The 18,674-nt window shown below is 33.3% G+C and overlaps 3 protein-coding genes across 3 annotated transcripts; 2 read left to right on the plus strand and 1 right to left on the minus strand.

Moving 5' to 3' along the window:
• Positions 1-157: 157 nt before the first annotated feature.
• Positions 158-3,005, minus strand: LOC106711714 (50S ribosomal protein L1). Its single transcript, XM_014504098.2, has 8 exons — positions 2,909-3,005; positions 2,769-2,818; positions 2,527-2,657; positions 2,210-2,423; positions 1,832-1,999; positions 1,315-1,548; positions 777-874; positions 158-321 (listed from the first exon to the last, which is right to left on the minus strand). Exons 1-8 carry the CDS (start codon positions 2,925-2,927, stop codon positions 189-191), a joined length of 1,047 nt encoding a protein of 348 aa, XP_014359584.2. The 5' UTR covers positions 2,928-3,005; the 3' UTR covers positions 158-188.
• Positions 3,006-3,281: 276 nt separating this feature from the next.
• On the plus strand, positions 3,282-11,011 carry LOC106711699. The gene is made up of 11 exons (XM_014504076.2): positions 3,282-4,193; positions 4,402-4,535; positions 4,831-4,960; positions 5,479-5,644; positions 6,070-6,250; positions 6,993-7,110; positions 7,681-7,801; positions 8,390-8,509; positions 8,915-9,203; positions 10,044-10,161; positions 10,686-11,011. The coding sequence occupies exons 1-11, from the start codon at positions 3,420-3,422 to the stop codon at positions 10,938-10,940; spliced, it is 2,406 nt and encodes an 801-aa protein (XP_014359562.2). The 5' UTR covers positions 3,282-3,419; the 3' UTR covers positions 10,941-11,011.
• A 2,186-nt stretch (positions 11,012-13,197) lies between these two features.
• LOC106711717 (mitochondrial pyruvate carrier 1) lies at positions 13,198-17,845 on the plus strand. The gene is made up of 4 exons (XM_014504101.2): positions 13,198-13,402; positions 13,636-13,708; positions 14,059-14,159; positions 16,778-17,845. The coding sequence occupies exons 2-4, from the start codon at positions 13,641-13,643 to the stop codon at positions 16,951-16,953; spliced, it is 345 nt and encodes a 114-aa protein (XP_014359587.1). The 5' UTR covers positions 13,198-13,402; positions 13,636-13,640; the 3' UTR covers positions 16,954-17,845.
• The last annotated feature ends 829 nt before the right edge of the window (positions 17,846-18,674 follow it).

Below are 18,674 nucleotides of genomic sequence, written 5' to 3' on the forward strand. Positions count from 1 at the left end.
ACAAAATTCAACGTCCAACGCAGTCCAACGTTTCAATATGTGACGTTTAATAAAACGTTGCGTTCTTAAACTAAGCTTAGAAGGGATTATGAATAAAAACCTTTTACATCTATAGATCTATATTTATTTATTACAATTTATTTTGATTACAGTACGTTACATTTTTCATTTAAATTAATTTTTAATTACTAAGCAGTAGCCGCCACAGCTTCACCTTCGTCGTCACTGTCTTCTTGAACTTCTTTTGACAAGGTGCGGTCAACGTGAACAAATGGATCGATTTTAAAAACTTCTGTTGATGGTGGGCTCACGATAAAACATCTGTTGATAAAAATCATATTTTGTGATATAACTAGCTGTCGCCCGCGACTCCGTCCGCGCGCAGTTACAAAAAAAAAACTAAATGGGGGGGGGGGGTTATGAAAAATAGATGTTGGCCGATTCTCAGACCAACTGAATATGCTCACAAAATTTCATGAGAATCGGTCAAGCCGTTTCGGAGGAGTACGGGAACGATAACTGTGACACGAGAATTTTATATATAAGATTGAAAAACTCATTAATTTTAGTATTCAGCTTATGTACAACTTTATAATATAAGATTTTGGTTATTAATTATTATCCTTTTCGACGATTTTGCATTTTTTTATATCAGAAAGTGGCACACGTGCAAACGGCTACCTGAATTCGCCGAAATAGTGAGGCGACTGTTGCCCATAGACATCCACATTTCTTTTGTTCTTGGTACTGTGATTAATTTTGATTAAAAATGTTACCTTGTAATAAACAGTCCATCTCTCTTTGGCCTCACAGACTGGATATCTTTGAGGAAAGCATCAATGTTTTCAGCAACTTGTTTAGCATCCATATTTAACTGAAAATAACAATTTTCTTAAATATATTTATAACTTGCTGTTATCCGCGACTCCGTCCGCACGGAATAAAAAATAGAAAACGGGGTAAAAATTATCCTATGTCCGTTTTCTGGTTCTAAGCTACCTGCCCACCAATTTTCAGTCAAATCGATTCATTCGTTCTTGAGTTATAAATAGTGTAACTAACACGATTTTCTTTTATATATATAGATATAGATTACTCTGAAAACAGAAAGTGAGAGCAGGTTTTCTATTTTTTCAATTCCATTCTTAAAAACCATAGACAATTTTAACTCACTGTGGTGGATGTTGATATTGTAAACTAGATTAATCAACAAAAAAAAAAAATTAACCGTAAAATAGATAAATCCCCTACAATAAAAAAACTTAGTACCATCCTATGAATGGATTTTGATATGTACAAAACTTTTTTGCTTACCCTCCCAACTGGTACTTCCACCGAGCCAAAGTTTTCTTGCTTTTCATCCTTGGTCACTCTGTATTGTATACCTGCTGCAAATTTCTTGACTAAATCACAGATATTTGGATCTAGTGTACCATTACGTACATTAGGAAACCGCCGCTTCATTAGGCCACGGATTGGTACCAATTCAGTTATCATATTAGGGTGGGCAATCACAAAATCGTAATCGGCTAGTTTTATTTCACCATCCTGAAAGTAAATAAATGTTTAAGATAATTCATGAAAGCAAATGTTTCTACTAGAGATTTCTATTTCTTTTTACTATAGACCCTTTCAGAATTAGACTGGTTTTGTTGAAACCCTTACTATTTCTTATTCAACTTAGGGGCCCCTCAACTTTATTTCACCCCAGTTCCTCTGTGGACTTAAGTTGGTCTATCTTCAAAGTTGTCCACTTTGGGCATCACTGGTTAGAATTAACCTTTCTCCAATGCTTAAAATACTATTATAAAAATAGACTAGTACATCTCACCTGTATTTTCTTAACAATTTCATTGGCACCAACAGTTGTGGCTCCTGCTTCTAATGCTTGCTTTATAAGCTCCGGACCTTTGCAGAATGCTAGGATAGTACGCTCTTCATCCCGAGGGAATGAGTGAGGCAACAGAGTCAGACGTGTAAAGGAGTCCATATAACGATTCTATAAAAAAAAATTGAGTTCATTGGTATTTTAAATAACAACTCATATGAAACATTGATTACATTGGTCTTTATACTTTCAAACTGACTTTTTCCTTCTATAATTTCCCGGTCATTACTTTTTTCCTGGTTTCATTGACTTTTATTTAGTAAGCAGATGTTCATTTCTATTTAAATTACTAATATAATGCTTGTTTAAAATCATGATTACCTTTTTAACAGCTTCCATATTCATTTCAACCTTAGCATATACTAAAGCATCTGGGAGATTGTACATTGTGGGGTGGTGGGTCTCCTGGTGGGCTTTGACTGCATCTTCAGCCGTGTACACAACCCAACGGTAGTAACGCATCGGGAATACATTGTCATTGGAGACTCTTTTAAAGCTGTCATCTAAATGCTTGTTAATAGAGGTCTTGGAGGTCCTGTATGAAGTTTTTTAAATGATTTAAATTGAATGAAAACGATAAAATCACAGGAATAAAACAATTTCTATATTCTTGTTGAATAAATATGTAGCAAACATACTTATCTTTCTTTCTTTGATTATGAGGAATGAATCCAACTTTAGTGATCTCAACTTTCACTTTCTTTGCACGGGCCTTAGCTCTGGTACCTTTACGTGCAGCGTAATATAATGAAGAAGTATGTATTGTCCTCTAAAAGTATCAACATATATTTGGTTATTTATAAACGCAAATCTCGACTTAGACATTAAGATGGTACGATGGTGTACTGTTAGTTTTAAGTTTAAGAATTACTATACTAACCAAATTAGCCGTATTTGTACCATAAATTGATAAATTGTTAAAAAGGGTCCCTGGAATAAAGAAAATGGTGTTACATTTTTGTGTTTATATTCGTTTGAACTTTTGGAAACAACAGAGCAAAATATAAAAAAGTTACTGACGAATTAATGTCCCAGCCATTAGGGAATTAGAGATCTTAATTTATTAATAAGTTATCTCAAACTTTCCTTACACAAGAAATTATATTTAAATAAGAGGTTATACCATAGACATTTGTTTAATTTTACTCTACATTTATTTGACATTTGTTGTTTATTGGTTCAGTGTGTTTGCTTTTATGTATAATTTTTTTTTTTCAATTATCGACTGTTCTGTTTATATTATAGCTATTTTATGGCTTTAGTAGGTCTAAGTTTAAACCCTAAGAAGCTGTTAAAAATATTTTTAAATATTCAATTCCTTGAACGATCTGAATTGTACGATTTGGATACCTTTGCTCCGTTGCTATGACTTTGCTTTTGAACTATAAAATTCTTTGTGGTCTTCACTCAAACTTGAAAACAAACGTCTGAGGACATGTACAAAATCCAATACGATAAATAACTGAAACAAATGTCGTGTGTTAAGATATTAAAACTATTTTGATAATAGTGTCATAGTACGTAAGTAAAAATGGAGATAGTTAATTCTCTGCTCTTAGCGATTTCATTATGTGTTTTATTATGGGGTGTGGCCGGTCAGTATGAATGGCAGCTCCGAGATGCTGTCGATGAAATACGTGAAAAGATCGACAAAGTCACGGCCGATAACTGCTACATTACCCACCTGGATGACCTTTACCTCCCGGAGAATTCAGTGTCACATCATCCTGATGTGAAAGAAATAAATATTAACCCGGTTTTCCCAAATCGCACGGCGATGTTGCATTTACACAACATGGCCATGAATAGAGCGTTTTTCTGGAGTTATATTCTACAGTCTCGGTTTATAAGACCGGCTATAAATGACACGTACGATCCAGGAATGATGTATTACTTCTTATCATCTGTTGCGGACGTCGCTGCGAACCCATATATAAACGCCAGTTCCATATATTTTTCACCCAATACCTCCTACACTTCGTCGTATCGTGGCTTCTTCAACAAAACATTGCCAAGATTTGCACCGAGAGCCTTCAGAGCAGATGATTTCAATGATCCTGTGCATCTACAGAAGATTTCTACATTGAACACATTCCATGTGCTAGATTTGGGAGCATTTGAGCCTGACAGTTTGTCAAAAGATTACAGTTCAGACTATTATCGGACCAATGAATGGTACTTCAAATGGTTGCCTGACAAAGTAGATAAACGTCACGACACAAAGACTACATACCAAGTTGAAATCAGATATGCTAATAATACAAATGAAACTTTTACATTCCACGGACCACCGGGAAATGATGAGGTTTGTAATTTTAATTGGCATCTCTTACTCAATTTTCACTTGCATTCTATTTAGAAATCAAAATATCCAAAAATTTGTTCATCCATTCACCATGCATTTTATATTTATTTGGTTTCTTTACATAATCTAATTCATCATATTATCTTACCTCATTGTAATATAGTACTAAATCCATGTTAATCTTGTACAAACACTTCTTATTTTATAGATCCAGGGGCCAGTCAATTGGACCCGTCCATACTTTGACTGTGGTCGCCTCAACAAATGGTTGGTGGGGGCTGTGTCTCCTGTAGCGGATATATACCCTCGACACACACAATTCAGACATATTGAATTTCCAACGTAAGTTTAAAACACATTCCGAGTCATTATTCCAGTAGCCTTTATGGATATTTGTTGGTTTGGTATAAAAAACTAAAAATCTACTAGTCTTCTAGTTATTTTAAAAAATAATCAAAAAAATGGGACCCATCTTCAAGCACTACCTTTCGATTGAAATAATTGTTATCAAAATCGGAGCACCAGGGGCGGAGCTTCATGGTAACATAAAAAAAACAGTTGAATTGATAACCTCCTTTTTTTTTTAAGTCAGCTAAAAAGAGAAGTACATGATATAATTTTGAGTGTTTCTGTACAGGTATACTGCAGCTGTTGTTATGGAAATGGACTTTGATCGAATAGATATAAATCAATGTAATGTCAGTTTGGGTAATGATCGACCGAACCGGTTTGCCGGAACAGCACGATGTAAATTAGAAACTACAGAAGTAAGTTAACATTTTAATTATGACAATTGTTAAGATTTTCTGATTATTTCTCTGAGATTTGTAGAACGTTAGTGTCAAGGATGTCAAATTTTAAATTAATTCCTAACCCTTTTGTTTATATGGTATTATTTTTCAACCCTAGATAGTTATCAGTGTTATTTTTTTTATACTTGGTTGATGATGTTGTAATCCCGGCCGATATCGGCCACGGCGACTGTCTTCAGCTCCGGTTTTGACGTTGGTGTGCTCGCATGTGGCTTATGTAGCCAATTTTGTTTGCGAAAATCCTCGCACATTGCGGACATGAGAGCACACCGTTCACGTAATTATAGCTGATAGCCGCAGGTGGTCGGGCTTTCAGCTCGTCGCGTCTGGCATCTAGCTCAAGGAGCCGGTTATCATTATGTTGATTAGATTAGCATCTTTTTTCAGTTCGATTCTTGTGTCCCTGACTTTAAACAATTACAAACATCAATATTGTAGAAGTGATATTTAATTTATATTATGTATGTAACCAGTGTGAGCCTCTCCACGGGTGGGGGTTCCGTCGGGGTGGATACCAGTGCAGGTGCCGGCCTGGTTACCGACTGCCAAGTATTGTGCGTCGCCCCTACCTCGGCGAGTTAATCGAGCGAGCCACCTCTGATCAATACTACAATAACTTCGACTGCAAAGAAATTGGATGTAAGTTAATTTCTTTGAATTTGTGAACTATATTCATTAATTATTTCTTTGGTTTCTAATTTAACTTTAAAAATTTAGAACTAATTTCTTAGCGTCTTATTGCTTAGAACTTCAACTACGCCTAGTTTTTCTATTTTCTTGGTTAGGCTATATTATAGTGAAGTGTTTTACATTCCTGGTCAGACTATAATTAGGAATTATCTAATATATAAAATTCTCGTGTCACGGGGTTCGAACTTGAACTCCTCCGAAACGGCTTGACCGATTCTCATGAAATTGTGTGAGCATATTCAGTAGGTCTGAGAATCGGCCAACATCTATTTTTCATGCCCCCCCCTCCATTTAGTTTTTTTTAACTGCGCGCGGACGGAGTCGCGGGCGATAGCTAGTACTATATAATATTATTATATTTTCTTACTTTGTAGGGGTACAAAAGCTCCCTGTAAAGTGGGAAAAAGCTCATCCATTTATCCGAGCGCTGTACGCGGACCGTTACTATGAGTACGTGAATGCGAGCAGCGGCGCGGACGCATTGCATACGGAGAGGATCAATATCTTTGAAGTGCTCAATTTTATTAGAGGAGTGCAGCCACATAATTGTTCCAAGTAAGTGCTGTATTATAATTAAAACAAAGCTCAGCAGTCAGATTGAGATTTAATACCGTACTTATATGAGTACTTATGTCCTAAAATTAATATCTTAAAGATTTTACGTTTATATTTTTAAATACTAGTAGTAGTAGTAGGGGCTCAGTTCTCCGCAACTCCACGACAAGCGCGTATTTTGCGTGAAGGCAGGCTGTGGGTTACTCCAGCCAGCCCAGCTCGCCAAAGAACCCCAGCTTTTTAAATACTAAAAAAAAACACTAAAGTTTATGGGCAAAGCTGAAAATAAAATCATCGGTTATTGTTTTGTTGTCATTATTTTTTTCATTTTTCAACAACAGTGGTAGATGCCAGCAACATCAGTTGCACAAATTGTCCGGCTCGCTCTGTGAAATACCACGTCCACACAAGACAGGCCTCAAGTGGAAGTAATTCCAAGAACAGTCTGATGAGGTCCGGAGGTCTAATTTTACTCCTCTTTCCGTTCCCACCCTTTTCTGATAAGAAAAGGATGGAAAGGGGAGGTGGATTTGATGGATGAGGAGATGCATAGGAAGGTTAAATATTCTCTTTTTGTGCGTCTCCTCCTTCGTCGATTGAGGGTAGGCAACGCATCTGTAATTGCGAATGTTTATGTGCAGCGGTCGCTTCGCCATTTTGGCGAATTCATGTGGCCGCTTGCTCGTTTACCACCTTGTAATATAAAAAAAAATTGTTGTAAAAATATGATTGTTTGTTTCAGATACAAACCAACAGACTTGTTCCTGAATGGTGATATAGCTTTTGGCGCACCGGAGCAGTTCGAGAACCAGGCCAAGATGGCCGTACGTCTAGCTAACTTTATAAGCGCTTTCTTACAGGTTTGTAGATTAGTATATCAATAAATTTTACATATAGTTGTATAAAGCTATTACAGAATTACAGGAAATGTAGACTACAATTTATGACCAAGTGGTGGATCATCATCATCATCATCATCAGCTCACTATACGTCTCCATTGAGGGGCTCGGAGTCTACTCCAAGTTAGGGGTGACTAGGACATAGTCAACGCTGACCAAGTGCAGGTTGACTTCATACATATCTTTGAATTTCTTCTCAGATATGTGCAGCATCACGATATTTTCCTTCACCGTAAGAACATCGGATAAATGTATATATGTAAATCGAAAATAGAAGAACACATTGGTACATGGCAGGATTCGAACACAGGACCTACAGATTGCAAGTCAAGTACTTAACCCCTGAGCCATCAACGCTCAATTTAAATTAATTAGATTGGAGCTAAAATACATTGAAATATCAAATATTATGTAGCAGCAGTAAGGAGAGAGAAAGAGAGACATTTACACTCATGGTCTTTTCTTTTTTGGGTAGTTTTCTTACAATTTTTTATACTTAATGTTGTAATTTAATTTGACTATTTCTACAGGTGTCGGACCCTTATGAAGTGTTCAGTGGGACTCGTGTAGCGGATAGACCCTTGACTGAAGACCAGATGATAGGCGAGACCTTAGCTATCATCCTTGGCGACTCCAAGATCTGGTCTGCAGGTAAATAATACTATTTTAAATTTAAACTAATTCTAAGTTTATGAAAAAAAATATAATCTACATTAAATTCTCTTGATAATGAACATATTTATTTACATAAGAGTTAATACAGAACTCGAATAATAGCGTTGGAAATAGGGCATGAATTTAATTGATGTTTCTGAAGAAAAAATTGGTTATTGTGAGAAAACTATAAAAGATAGATATATGCTATCGCGAACTTTTATTTAGCACATTTAAAGAGCTACAATTCGTCCATACATTATTTTTATGTAGGTCCTATAGTTTAGTCTACATAAGCGCTGAAAGCAAAAATGTTCCTAATTTTCGCAACAAATTTTGAAGCTATATTTAAAATCTATAAGTCCTCTAGTTATTTAAAAAAAAAAATGGGACCTATCTGCAAGCACTTCCTTTCAATTAAAATATTTTTTATCAAAATCGGACCACCAGGGGCGGAGTTTCGCACTAACACACATAAAATAAATACAGTTGAATTGATAACCTCCTTCTTGAAGTTGGCTAAAAATGGAATTTTCGTATTATTTGTATGGAAAATAATGCTAAATTTTAATAACATATCTGCAGGTACTTACTGGGATAGAAACAAGTTTACGAATAGAACTTACTTTGCACCTTTCGCCTACAAAACTGAGCTCAACACAAGGAAGTACAAGTTGGAGGATTTAGCGAGGTTGAATAAGACTGGTCAGTGATTACATACATTTCTTTACTAATTTTAAATCTATAATTTATTAACTATTAATATTTAATACTAGCTTTTGCACTCGACTCTGTCCTCACGAAATAAAAAATAATAATTAATAACCTATGTCTTCATCCAGGCAATGCCTATTGGGGATACCCAAACTATTTTAGACAAGTGACCCCCCTTTTCCAAAATAAACCTTTACCTACCTACTTTTAAGATCAATTTTTTTTTTATTCTGATTTAGGTCAACAGAAGAAGACAGAGTCAGAATTAGAAATACTTTAAGTTCGATATCGTATATATTTTTTTATTCCGCGCGGACAGAGTCGCGGGTTAAAGCTAGTTTATAATATTAGTAAGATAACATAATGGTTAATTTTTTAATTTTCATTAATTCACAGAGGATGTTTACACGAATAAGCAATGGTTTCAATTCTTGAAACAAAGATGGTCGACAAACTTTGATAATTTGGAGAAATTCTTCCTCAAAATGAAGTTAAGAGACGATGAACTTGGAGTGCATTTGCGACAATATGAGAAATATCCTACATTTTATAGAGCAGCTAATATAAAGCACGGTCACTGGACTCAACCTTATTATGACTGCGATGGACCTTTAAAGCAATGGGTTGTGACATACGCCTCACCATTCTTCGGATGGGATAATGTTAAAGTCAAATTGGAATTCAAGTAAGTATTTTCTTTCAATATTACAAGGTGGCAAATGAGCAATCAGCCACATGAGTTCGCCGAAATGGCGAAGCGTCCGCTGCCCATAGACATTCGTAATTGCAGATGCGTTGCCTACCTTCAATCCACGAAGGAGAAGATGCACAAAAAGAGAATAACCTTCCTGTCCTCCTCCATCAAATCCACCTTCCCTTTCCATCCTTTCCTTATAAGAAAAGGGTGGGAAGGGAAAGAGAACTAAAATTAGGCCTCCGGGACCACACTCATCAGACTGTACTTGGAATTACTTCCACTTCACGCCTGTCTTCTGTGAGGTGGTAATTCACTGAGCGAGGGCAATTCCTGCAACTGTTGTTGCTGACGTCTACCACTGTTATTAACCTATTTGTTCAGTTTACAGTAATTGTATTGTTTATTTTGACAATTACAGATATTGATTTGAAGTATTTGATTTGCTAGAAAATGTATTATTTCTTGATTTTTATTGAATTTATATTGCGACTTAAATAAAAAAAAAAAGTAATTTTTATTTCGGACAAGTTATATCCATATAGTGTTACTGCAAAAAAATAATATATATTACAAATATGTTAGTAAAATAAGATAAAACCGGTCATACAAAATTATTGTTCGATATGTATCTACAAACAATTCCTAGTAACAGCGGAGAGTCAAATCTCCATACTATGGTGCTCAGGTTGGAGTTGGAGCTAGCTCTCAGTCTGCAAAGCAACGAAGCAGACTTTTTTCTAATGATGGCATTGCATCCATCAACTGACTGCGAGCACTTAATTTGATGTTATTCTTTCGGAAGATATTAAAAATTGTTGTATTTTCCAGGGGTGTGGTCGCTGTGACAATGTCTCTGATGGCGCTGGACATCAACCAGTGCCCGGACAAGTACTATGTGCCTAATGCATTCAAAGGTACTGATAAGTGCGACAGGAAATCTTCTTATGTAAGTACTTAGGAATATATTATGATTTAAAATCTGCTGAAAAAATGCATGTTTTTCTGTAGGTATGTCCGGAATGGCCGATCTTGATGAAATTTGTCACATATATAGAACATAGTCTGGAAGAATACATAGGCTACTTCTCTAGTCTATATATATAAAAGAAAGTCGTGTTAGTTACACTATTTATAACTCAAGAACGGCTGAATCGATTTGACTGAAAATTTGTGGGCAGGTAGCTTAGAACCAGGAAACGGACATAGGATAATTTTTACCCCGTTTTCTATTTTTTATTCGCGCGGACGGAGTCGCGGGTAAAAGCTAGTTTTTAATAATATATACCTCGAAAAGCTATTTTTTGTTACAAATGCTAGCTTTACTTTTTTTAGTTATTTCTAATAACTAGGGAAAACAGAAAAGAATACCCGTTATTTCATGTACCATCAAAATGACATTAAGAACATGAATCCACGGAACTCCAGTCAAAATTTAGTATTGTTTCTAATTTATTGTAACTAATTTTTCAGTGTGTTCCTATCCTGGGTCGTGGGTTCGAAGCTGGTGGTTACAAATGTGAATGCTTACAAGGATATGAATATCCATTTGAAGATCTCACAACTTACTACGATGGACAAATAGTGGAGGCGGAATTCCAGAATATAATATCGGATAAAGAGACTCGTATAGATATGTTTAAATGCAGATTAGCCGGAGCAGCTGCTATACAAAGTAGTTTTGTTATAATTATAGCTGTGATGGCGCTAGTGTTCAAGATCAGATAATACCAGTGTTGCCAGTGTCTTTTTGGTAAATTTAACCAAAGAGATTTTAATAATTGAACTGAAATATACATTTTTTTGTTCTGATATCTTTAATATCATATGAAAGATATGTAAGGTACATTTGTATGTATGTTACATATATACTCTATACATCTCTTTGATTGTATAAACTTTTGTCAAAAAAAAATACTAGTTACTAGTTTAAAGCTCAAAATGTAATTTTACGATATTGATTGCAATAAATTCACTTTCAAATGATTGAATACCTTAAAAAATTAGAAATTAAGGACTATAGGTTATGTGAAGTGACACAAAAATATTTTTAATCTATATACATTCCGTTTTTTTTAAACTTAGTTCATTTACTTTATAGAATTATATACCAAGACATATGCAAGATAAAAAAAAAACTATAAAGTATTTAGAAAAGAGAAATTTTAGTTATAACATACATTAGAAGTAGGAATTATCATTTATCAACAAAATCCTTTTAAACACGAATTATTCACTTTATAATAAATGCTAAGTTTTTTTTGTATTGTATTGGCAGTGGAAACCGACTGTTACAATAATCAATCCATGTTTCATTACGTTTTTACTTTTTTTTTACGTAATTATCAATTTTGTAAATATAAGATTTATTTCCTTTATATAATTCATTAAGTTTAAATAAATAGACAAACTTCAGTGAAAATTAAGGCATCTATCCGAATAGTCAATCATTAATATAAATTACTTTTATTTTTTTGACTGTGTTAATGCATTTTTGAATCTCTTTTTTTTACAAATAGGTTATAATTCTTTCTATATAAATATAGCTTTCTTTTGTGTTTATGTTAAATTTTACAGCGGCGATAAATCTAAGATGTTGTAAAAACTTTCAACTCACTTCTAACAATTTAAATATTGTTTATAAATAAGTTGAGATTTTAAATTCACTCTTTACATTATTTACAGTTCAAAATTATGTATAATTTTTTTTTATTTGTTTATGTTTTAACCTCACATAAGATCTGATGATGATGAACTTGCTTTAGATTACTTAAAAAAAACCATTTTGATATTATTTTAACTAATATTTCTGATATTTATATAAGGTATTATATGACATTAATTAATATTAATGATATAATTGTGTACATAAGCAATACATATCAAATGTACGCGCAGCGTTTTCATATCGAAAAAGTGCAAATTTATTAAAATTACATTTACTTTGTTAGTTTGTTTTTTAAAGTTAGAAGTTATTTTTACAGCAAAGAAATGAAATGTTTTTCTTTTTGTTTTGAGAATTATTACGTCACTTAGTAATATACAGTGGGGTTTCTTAACCGTTTACTTGTAAAATAAGTGTGAACATGGCATTATATTATTTGTAATCCTTTTATTTTTCATGTTAAGTTAATTTTTAACTCCAATAGTAAATATTACTTATATAAAAGACTTAAGTACCGTCCATTTTTAGTGCCTTTTATATTTTTGTGTATGAATAAAGTTTTTTTTTATGTATATTGACTTCTTATTTCATCCAGTATTGTATGCTGCTTCGCCACTGAAAAGAGTACATTTTTTTTATTGAAAAGCAATATAGATATAACACCTTATTGGATTTCATATAGTTCAGTTTCATCATAGTTTTCTACATGAGAGTAGACTATTTAATAGTATTTTGATCAATTTATTAATCTATTATTTTGATCTTATTAATATTTATACATTACATCTTACCTATAGTTTTGGATGACAACAGCGCGAAGATATAGTAGTCCTCCTACCAACCCGAAGTATAAGATTATATAAAGCAGCATGTAAATTATAACCAGTATACGAAGTAAACCCATTTTGTTTAGATACTTAACATGGTAATAAAGGATTACTATTTGTAACGGCTTATTTTAAAATTCATCCATAACGGTGAGTATTGTTTTGTAAATTGTTTTGATTTGGTGATAATTGTTGATAACGAAGTGTCAATGAGGATTGTTAACAGATAATAAATGTTTGATTTTACTGAACTACTTGTATGAAATATTTTCACGCGAGCACATAAGAAATAATTCTAAAAGTATGTTTATTGAGAATAATATTAAAAATCTAAGTTGGAAGGTGAAACAAAGTGAAAATATCGTAAATCGTAACACTGACAATCAATCAGTCAAACACTTGACGTTTACATTTTCATCATTATTTCAGTTTAGACAAGTTATGATAAAAATGATTATCATTTTATAATTTTAAATTCAAGCATGAATAAAATAACGAACTGTTGACCTTTTTAACTACTCTAATAATTTTTGTTATACCTATTTACACTCTTGTACGAAACATTAGTTCTAATATTTCTTGGTTATCACTTTTATCAGTTGACAGTGACATTGGTTCACTAGTAAAAAGTTGAAGAGGACGTAGCAGTTTTTCTGCTTAATTAATAATTTAAAGATTAAAAGTTTGGAGGAATAGAGGCAAGTTCTGCTAATATTTTCATTTTATTAAACAATTTTCATTCAAGTTTTATTCAAATGACGAGGTTAAAAGGTTTAGACCTTGACATGATCTGTTATAACACAACTCGTAATTGCTTGAATTTAAATATACAGATATCATTTAACATTGAAATTATAGATCTACAATCGTTTCTTGGAAATTGTAAAAACTATAAACAAGTTTTTTTATTTTATTTGTTTTTTTTTTTCAGTAAAAATGGGTTCATTGGTGAAAAAACTATTTGACCAGCTCAAAAGCAAGGAGTTTAGGGAATATTTGATGAGGTTAGTTTAGTTATGAAGGTACACAGCATTGGTAACTGATACCACAGTAAAATCTGAGACATTATCATTAACTAATATAGGAATGGCTAAAACACTTATGTATATATATATCTGGTGTCGGCACTGACTAGTTTTAAGTGAGCGACGGGCCGTGTCCACGAAGTAATACCAGTCCCAACCTGATGAAAGGCCCCTGATGGGCTCGAAACTAGTCGGTGCCGATACAGGACATATGTATGTGAGTGTTTTAGTCATTCCTATATTAGTTAACTAAAATCTGAAGCAATAGCTACAGGTAACTTCTAATGGTGGTTGAAATGGTTTTTATATTAAAGTAATACATTTTTCAGTACCCACTTCTGGGGCCCCGTAGCAAACTGGGGTATACCACTGGCAGCAATTGCAGACACACGGAAAGATCCTGTCTACATTAGTGGCAAAATGACACTTGGTATGTTATTAAAATTAGAGATATATATTTCTATGGACTAACATTATGATATATTAATTAATATAAAACATAAGCAATATGAATAGACTTAATAGATTGATAAATAATTTGACTATCATATATCTTACTAATAATATAAATGCGAATGTTTAGATGGATGGATGGATTTTTAAAGGTATCTTCAGAACGGCTCAACACATCTTGATGACATTTCGCACAGATATAGAAAATAGTCAGATGAACACATAGGCTACTTATTAAGTACTTTTTTATTCCGCACGGACGAAGTCGCGGTCAACAGCTAGTTATGTTATAAATAGATTAATAATTAGATAAGGGACTAGTTACTAAATAAGACTTTAATTTGTGTACATTTTCTTTTTTATATGAATTTTGTCACCCTTTTACGTACTTAGAACTCTAAGGAGATAACCCAACCTCCTTATGATAACACAATGTATCATTCGGAATGGTTATCTTCAACTAAACATTGTCTTAAACAATTTAGGGTGCTATATATATTTAATACTAGCTTTTACCCGCGACTCCGTCCGCGCGGAATAAAAAATAGAACACGGGGTTAAAATTATCCTATGTCCGTTTCCTGGTTCTAAGCTACCTGCCCAACAATTTTCAGTAAAATCGATTCAGCCGTTCTTGAGTTATAAATAGTGTAACTAATACGACTTTCTTATATATATATAGACTAGCTTTTACCCGCGACTCCGTCCGCGCGGAGTAAAAAATAGAAAACGGGGTAAAAATTATCCTATGTCCGTTTCCTGTTTCTAAGCTACCTGCCCACCAATTTTCAGTCAAATCGATTCAGCCGTTCTTGAGTTATAAATAGTGTAACTAACACGACTTTCTTTTATATACGAGTATATAGATTATAATATTAAGTAGGCAAATGAAATATTGTAAATAATGTTTAGTGTATATCTTATCATACATTTTATAGCTGCTGTTAAAATACTTTATTCAGATTTATGATAAGATTGGAGTCTGTCTAGATTTGATAGTGTGGTAAATAAAAACAGTTGGTTAAAAACAGTTAATATTTCATATTTAATGTTGTGTTTAGCATACAGTTGTGTATGACATAGCATAAAGTTGATACATTTCTATACATTTAAAACATAACATTATTATGTTGACATTTTAATAAATGCACGGACTGAATTCAAAGACTATACAATGATTCTAGTGTTTTTGAATTATCCCAGCCTCTCAGAGGAAAAATAATTAAAGTACAAATAATCGTCAATAATATGAGTATGTACTAAAGTGACTTTTTTATGGCTGGCTGGATCATAATCTTAAATATTTGATCACATATGTGAAATTACTTTCATTTTCTTCTTCCACACTCTTGTTTTCTCTTTTTCTCTCTCACTTCCGTTTGCGTAGTTTATCCCTTTCCAGTCTACATTTATATTCTTTGGACAAGTAACAGTCCTTAACGTTTATATAATCTGTATTAACAATGGCACTAACAAAGTAAAACACATAATATTGTTCTTTGTGATGTTAAACAAGATACCAAGTACATTAATTTGTGTCAATATCAAGTTCTAAATACATTGTAGAAATACACTGGACAATATTTCTACTAACAGTATTATATGCTCTTTTATATTAAGGCAACTTTAATCAAGGATAGAGTGAGATAGAGATGTTTTTGTGTTTTGCTGCTGTCGAAAGATTGTACGAACATATGTGTCAAAGAATAGCAAAGAGGTTTTATACAAAAGAATATATTCAAACCAAAAAATTTAATTTTTTCTAATTTATTTTGTCTATTGTTTAATTTTTGAAATATGTGCAAAAATATATACAGTCGGAAATTGGATCGGAAGGACGAAATAAATGTTTGATTTTAATTACTCCAACAATATGTTCTATATTTCCTTCTGTTGAGGTGTAATGGCTTAAAAAATGTTCGTTAAAAATCGCCAGTACGTTATATGTAACATACAGTTATAACAATCAAATCTATTTCAATCATAGACTAAAGGTCTTTTGTTCTATTCCCATATAAGTTTATCCGTTACGTTTGCTCTGCGAATACAATAGACAATAGAAAAGGAAAATCCTGTCCGTAGGGAGTTGACATTAATGAAATGGGTTAGAAAAAAACATTTCTAGCCACGCATTAAAATTAAAAGATCCTTTTCTATTCGTTTGAATCGTCCATTTTTTTTAGAAGAGAAAAAACGTTGTACATGTCTGATAAATTTCGAATGCGTTTGACGCCATTTTTATAATGAACCAATGTTACGAGTATATTGTCGACTTCATACTCTTATTACTATATCAAATATTATAAACAGGAATGGTTTTGCATTTTTGTATGTAACAAATAAACTGAATAAACTATTTGACTCATTTCAAAAATTCTTTACTCATCGGCTGTTTTTAATATTGTTATTTAATTAAAAAAAATATCCACACGTGCGAAGCAGGTACGAACTATTCTTAAATAATAATAATAATTATGATGAAATATTTTTTTGTTGTAATCTGTACCTTTCTAGCTTAGATAGACAGAAGTTGACGCGCAGTTATTTGAAACGGTACCAATTGAACATACGTCTATTTATATTCTTTGTCCCCAGCTCTGACGCTATATTCTCTGATGTTCATGAGGTTCGCGTGGCGAGTGAAGCCGAGGAACATGCTACTGTTCGCCTGTCACTTCACCAACGAATGCGCTCAGATCACACAGGGAGTGAGGTTCGTCAACTACCATTACATACAGGGTGGAGAGAAGAAGGAAGATCTCAAGAAATAAGCTCACAATTAGAAAATTCTAGAACTTATCTTAGGGTCTGTTTACATGGGCGATAGTTTCCAGTACAAAATATTAATATACATAAAGGGATTTGCGGATTATTTCATAAAATATGTTCAAAGGGATTTGCAATAGTAATTAGTACAAAATATTTAGGTTAACTTAGGATGGGATTATAATTAATCCATGTAATGGGTTGGATTCTTTTGAATACATATCAAGGTGAGTCGTTTTTATGATTGTCTTTGATCAGTTTTAGGCTAGCCTAAGTGCCGCTTAAAATATATTTTTAAACTTTGTCAAGTGTCAAAACGATCTTTAAAACATACTGTAGTATTTTTGGCGTGGTTTTAGTGACTGAACTGACCTAATGCACTAGGCACTGTTTATACCCTAACTCTAAGTGGAAGGGATACATGAGAACGAATTAATTTAGTTTAATTTAGACAGTACCTAAATAAATATTCTTAACCTTTATTAGAGGAAATAACACATTTGGATATAAATTCGCCCGTGTATAGCAGTCCTTATTTGCGGTGCTTATCTCTGCGTAGTATGTACACAGTAGTAAATGTAGTCAATGGTTGTACTTGGACGCCTCGGCCACAACTGAACGTGTAGGTATGTGTAGAAATAATAATACTTTGACAGTTAACGGATTGTATTTTATAAGAAAAAAATGTGCTTAAAATCAATTTAGGAATAGACATAAAATTTGTTTTAATAGAATCATTGTATAAAGTTGTGATTTTTGAGTTACCAAATATTTTTGTTTCTCTACCCTCTTGATTTTTTGTCTGCCAATTTGAAGTTGATTATCGATGTGACTTGTAAGTATTTATTTCTGAGGGTCTATCTCGAATATTAGCGATATCAGTATTCGTAACATCATCGACAAAAAAATTACAATATGTTGAGAAATGGCAAGCTGGTGCCGCGACGTCACGACCGCCGTCCGCTCGTACGCGCCGCCGGTCGACGGCGACGACACTCGCCTCAAACATTGATCCGGCTCCAAGGACCAATGTTTGAGGACCTAGGAGAGTAGACTGTATGAAGGCTGGTTTACTGCCGTCTTGAAAAACGATCGTTCGTAAAGGTCGTCCGTTGCCGGTGGGGTCCAAGATGGCGAGTGTCGTCGCCGTCGACTGGCGGCGCGTACGAGCGGACGGCGGTCGTGACGTCGTGGCACCAGCTTGCCATTTCTCAACACAATATTTGTTTGAAAAAGTTTTGTTTTACTTCACGCACTGTACAAATCTAATACAAGTTTTGATTACGTTAAGACTACTTTTTCGTAAATTTTCGTGCTAGGTCCTCTGAACATGAACAATTACATTAATGACCAATTTTTTGACCAATGTTTTCTATGATTTTCAAGATATTTGTTCAAATATTTTACAAAACAATGAATCTTTTTTAATTTTTAACTTTTTACTTTGATGTCTACTATTTATCATGTTATTTCCATTCTTGCCACATTATAAATATATGATATTTTTATATTATCTGTGTTACTAACGTCATGTCGCATAAAATCTGTGGAATTTACCGTCTTGAGTTGTGGTCGCTCTTTAGTCTATGGCGTCTTAGTTATTGTAAATAAGTATATTTTTCGAATATTTATTGAATTGAATATACCACGTTATTGATCTGTTTGAAATTGTTTTTTTGTCTTCCATTTTAAAGACTTTTATTTATAAATAAAATAAAGAATTGTT

This window comes from Papilio machaon, chromosome 9 (assembly GCF_912999745.1).
Source record: "Papilio machaon chromosome 9, ilPapMach1.1, whole genome shotgun sequence".
NCBI lineage: Eukaryota > Metazoa > Arthropoda > Insecta > Lepidoptera > Papilionidae > Papilio > Papilio machaon.

Excerpts from the sequence above, each read along its gene's own strand:
- LOC106711699 (XM_014504076.2), top strand. The coding sequence starts at position 3,420 with ATGGAGATAGTTAATTCTCTGCTCTTAGCGATTTCATTATGTGTTTTA. Across the intron at positions 6,251-6,992 it reads CAGCCACATAATTGTTCCAA|ATACAAACCAACAGACTTGT; the intron begins GTAAGTGCTGTA and ends TGTTTGTTTCAG. Across the intron at positions 9,204-10,043 it reads AAAGTCAAATTGGAATTCAA|GGGTGTGGTCGCTGTGACAA; the intron begins GTAAGTATTTTC and ends TGTATTTTCCAG.
- LOC106711717 (XM_014504101.2), top strand. The coding sequence starts at position 13,641 with ATGGGTTCATTGGTGAAAAAACTATTTGACCAGCTCAAAAGCAAGGAG. Across the intron at positions 13,709-14,058 it reads TTTAGGGAATATTTGATGAG|TACCCACTTCTGGGGCCCCG; the intron begins GTTAGTTTAGTT and ends TACATTTTTCAG. Across the intron at positions 14,160-16,777 it reads TAGTGGCAAAATGACACTTG|CTCTGACGCTATATTCTCTG; the intron begins GTATGTTATTAA and ends CTTTGTCCCCAG.
- LOC106711714 (XM_014504098.2), bottom strand. Across the intron at positions 2,424-2,526 it reads AATCAAAGAAAGAAAGATAA|GACCTCCAAGACCTCTATTA; the intron begins GTATGTTTGCTA and ends AACTTCATACAG. Across the intron at positions 2,000-2,209 it reads ATATGGAAGCTGTTAAAAAG|AATCGTTATATGGACTCCTT; the intron begins GTAATCATGATT and ends TTTTTTTTATAG.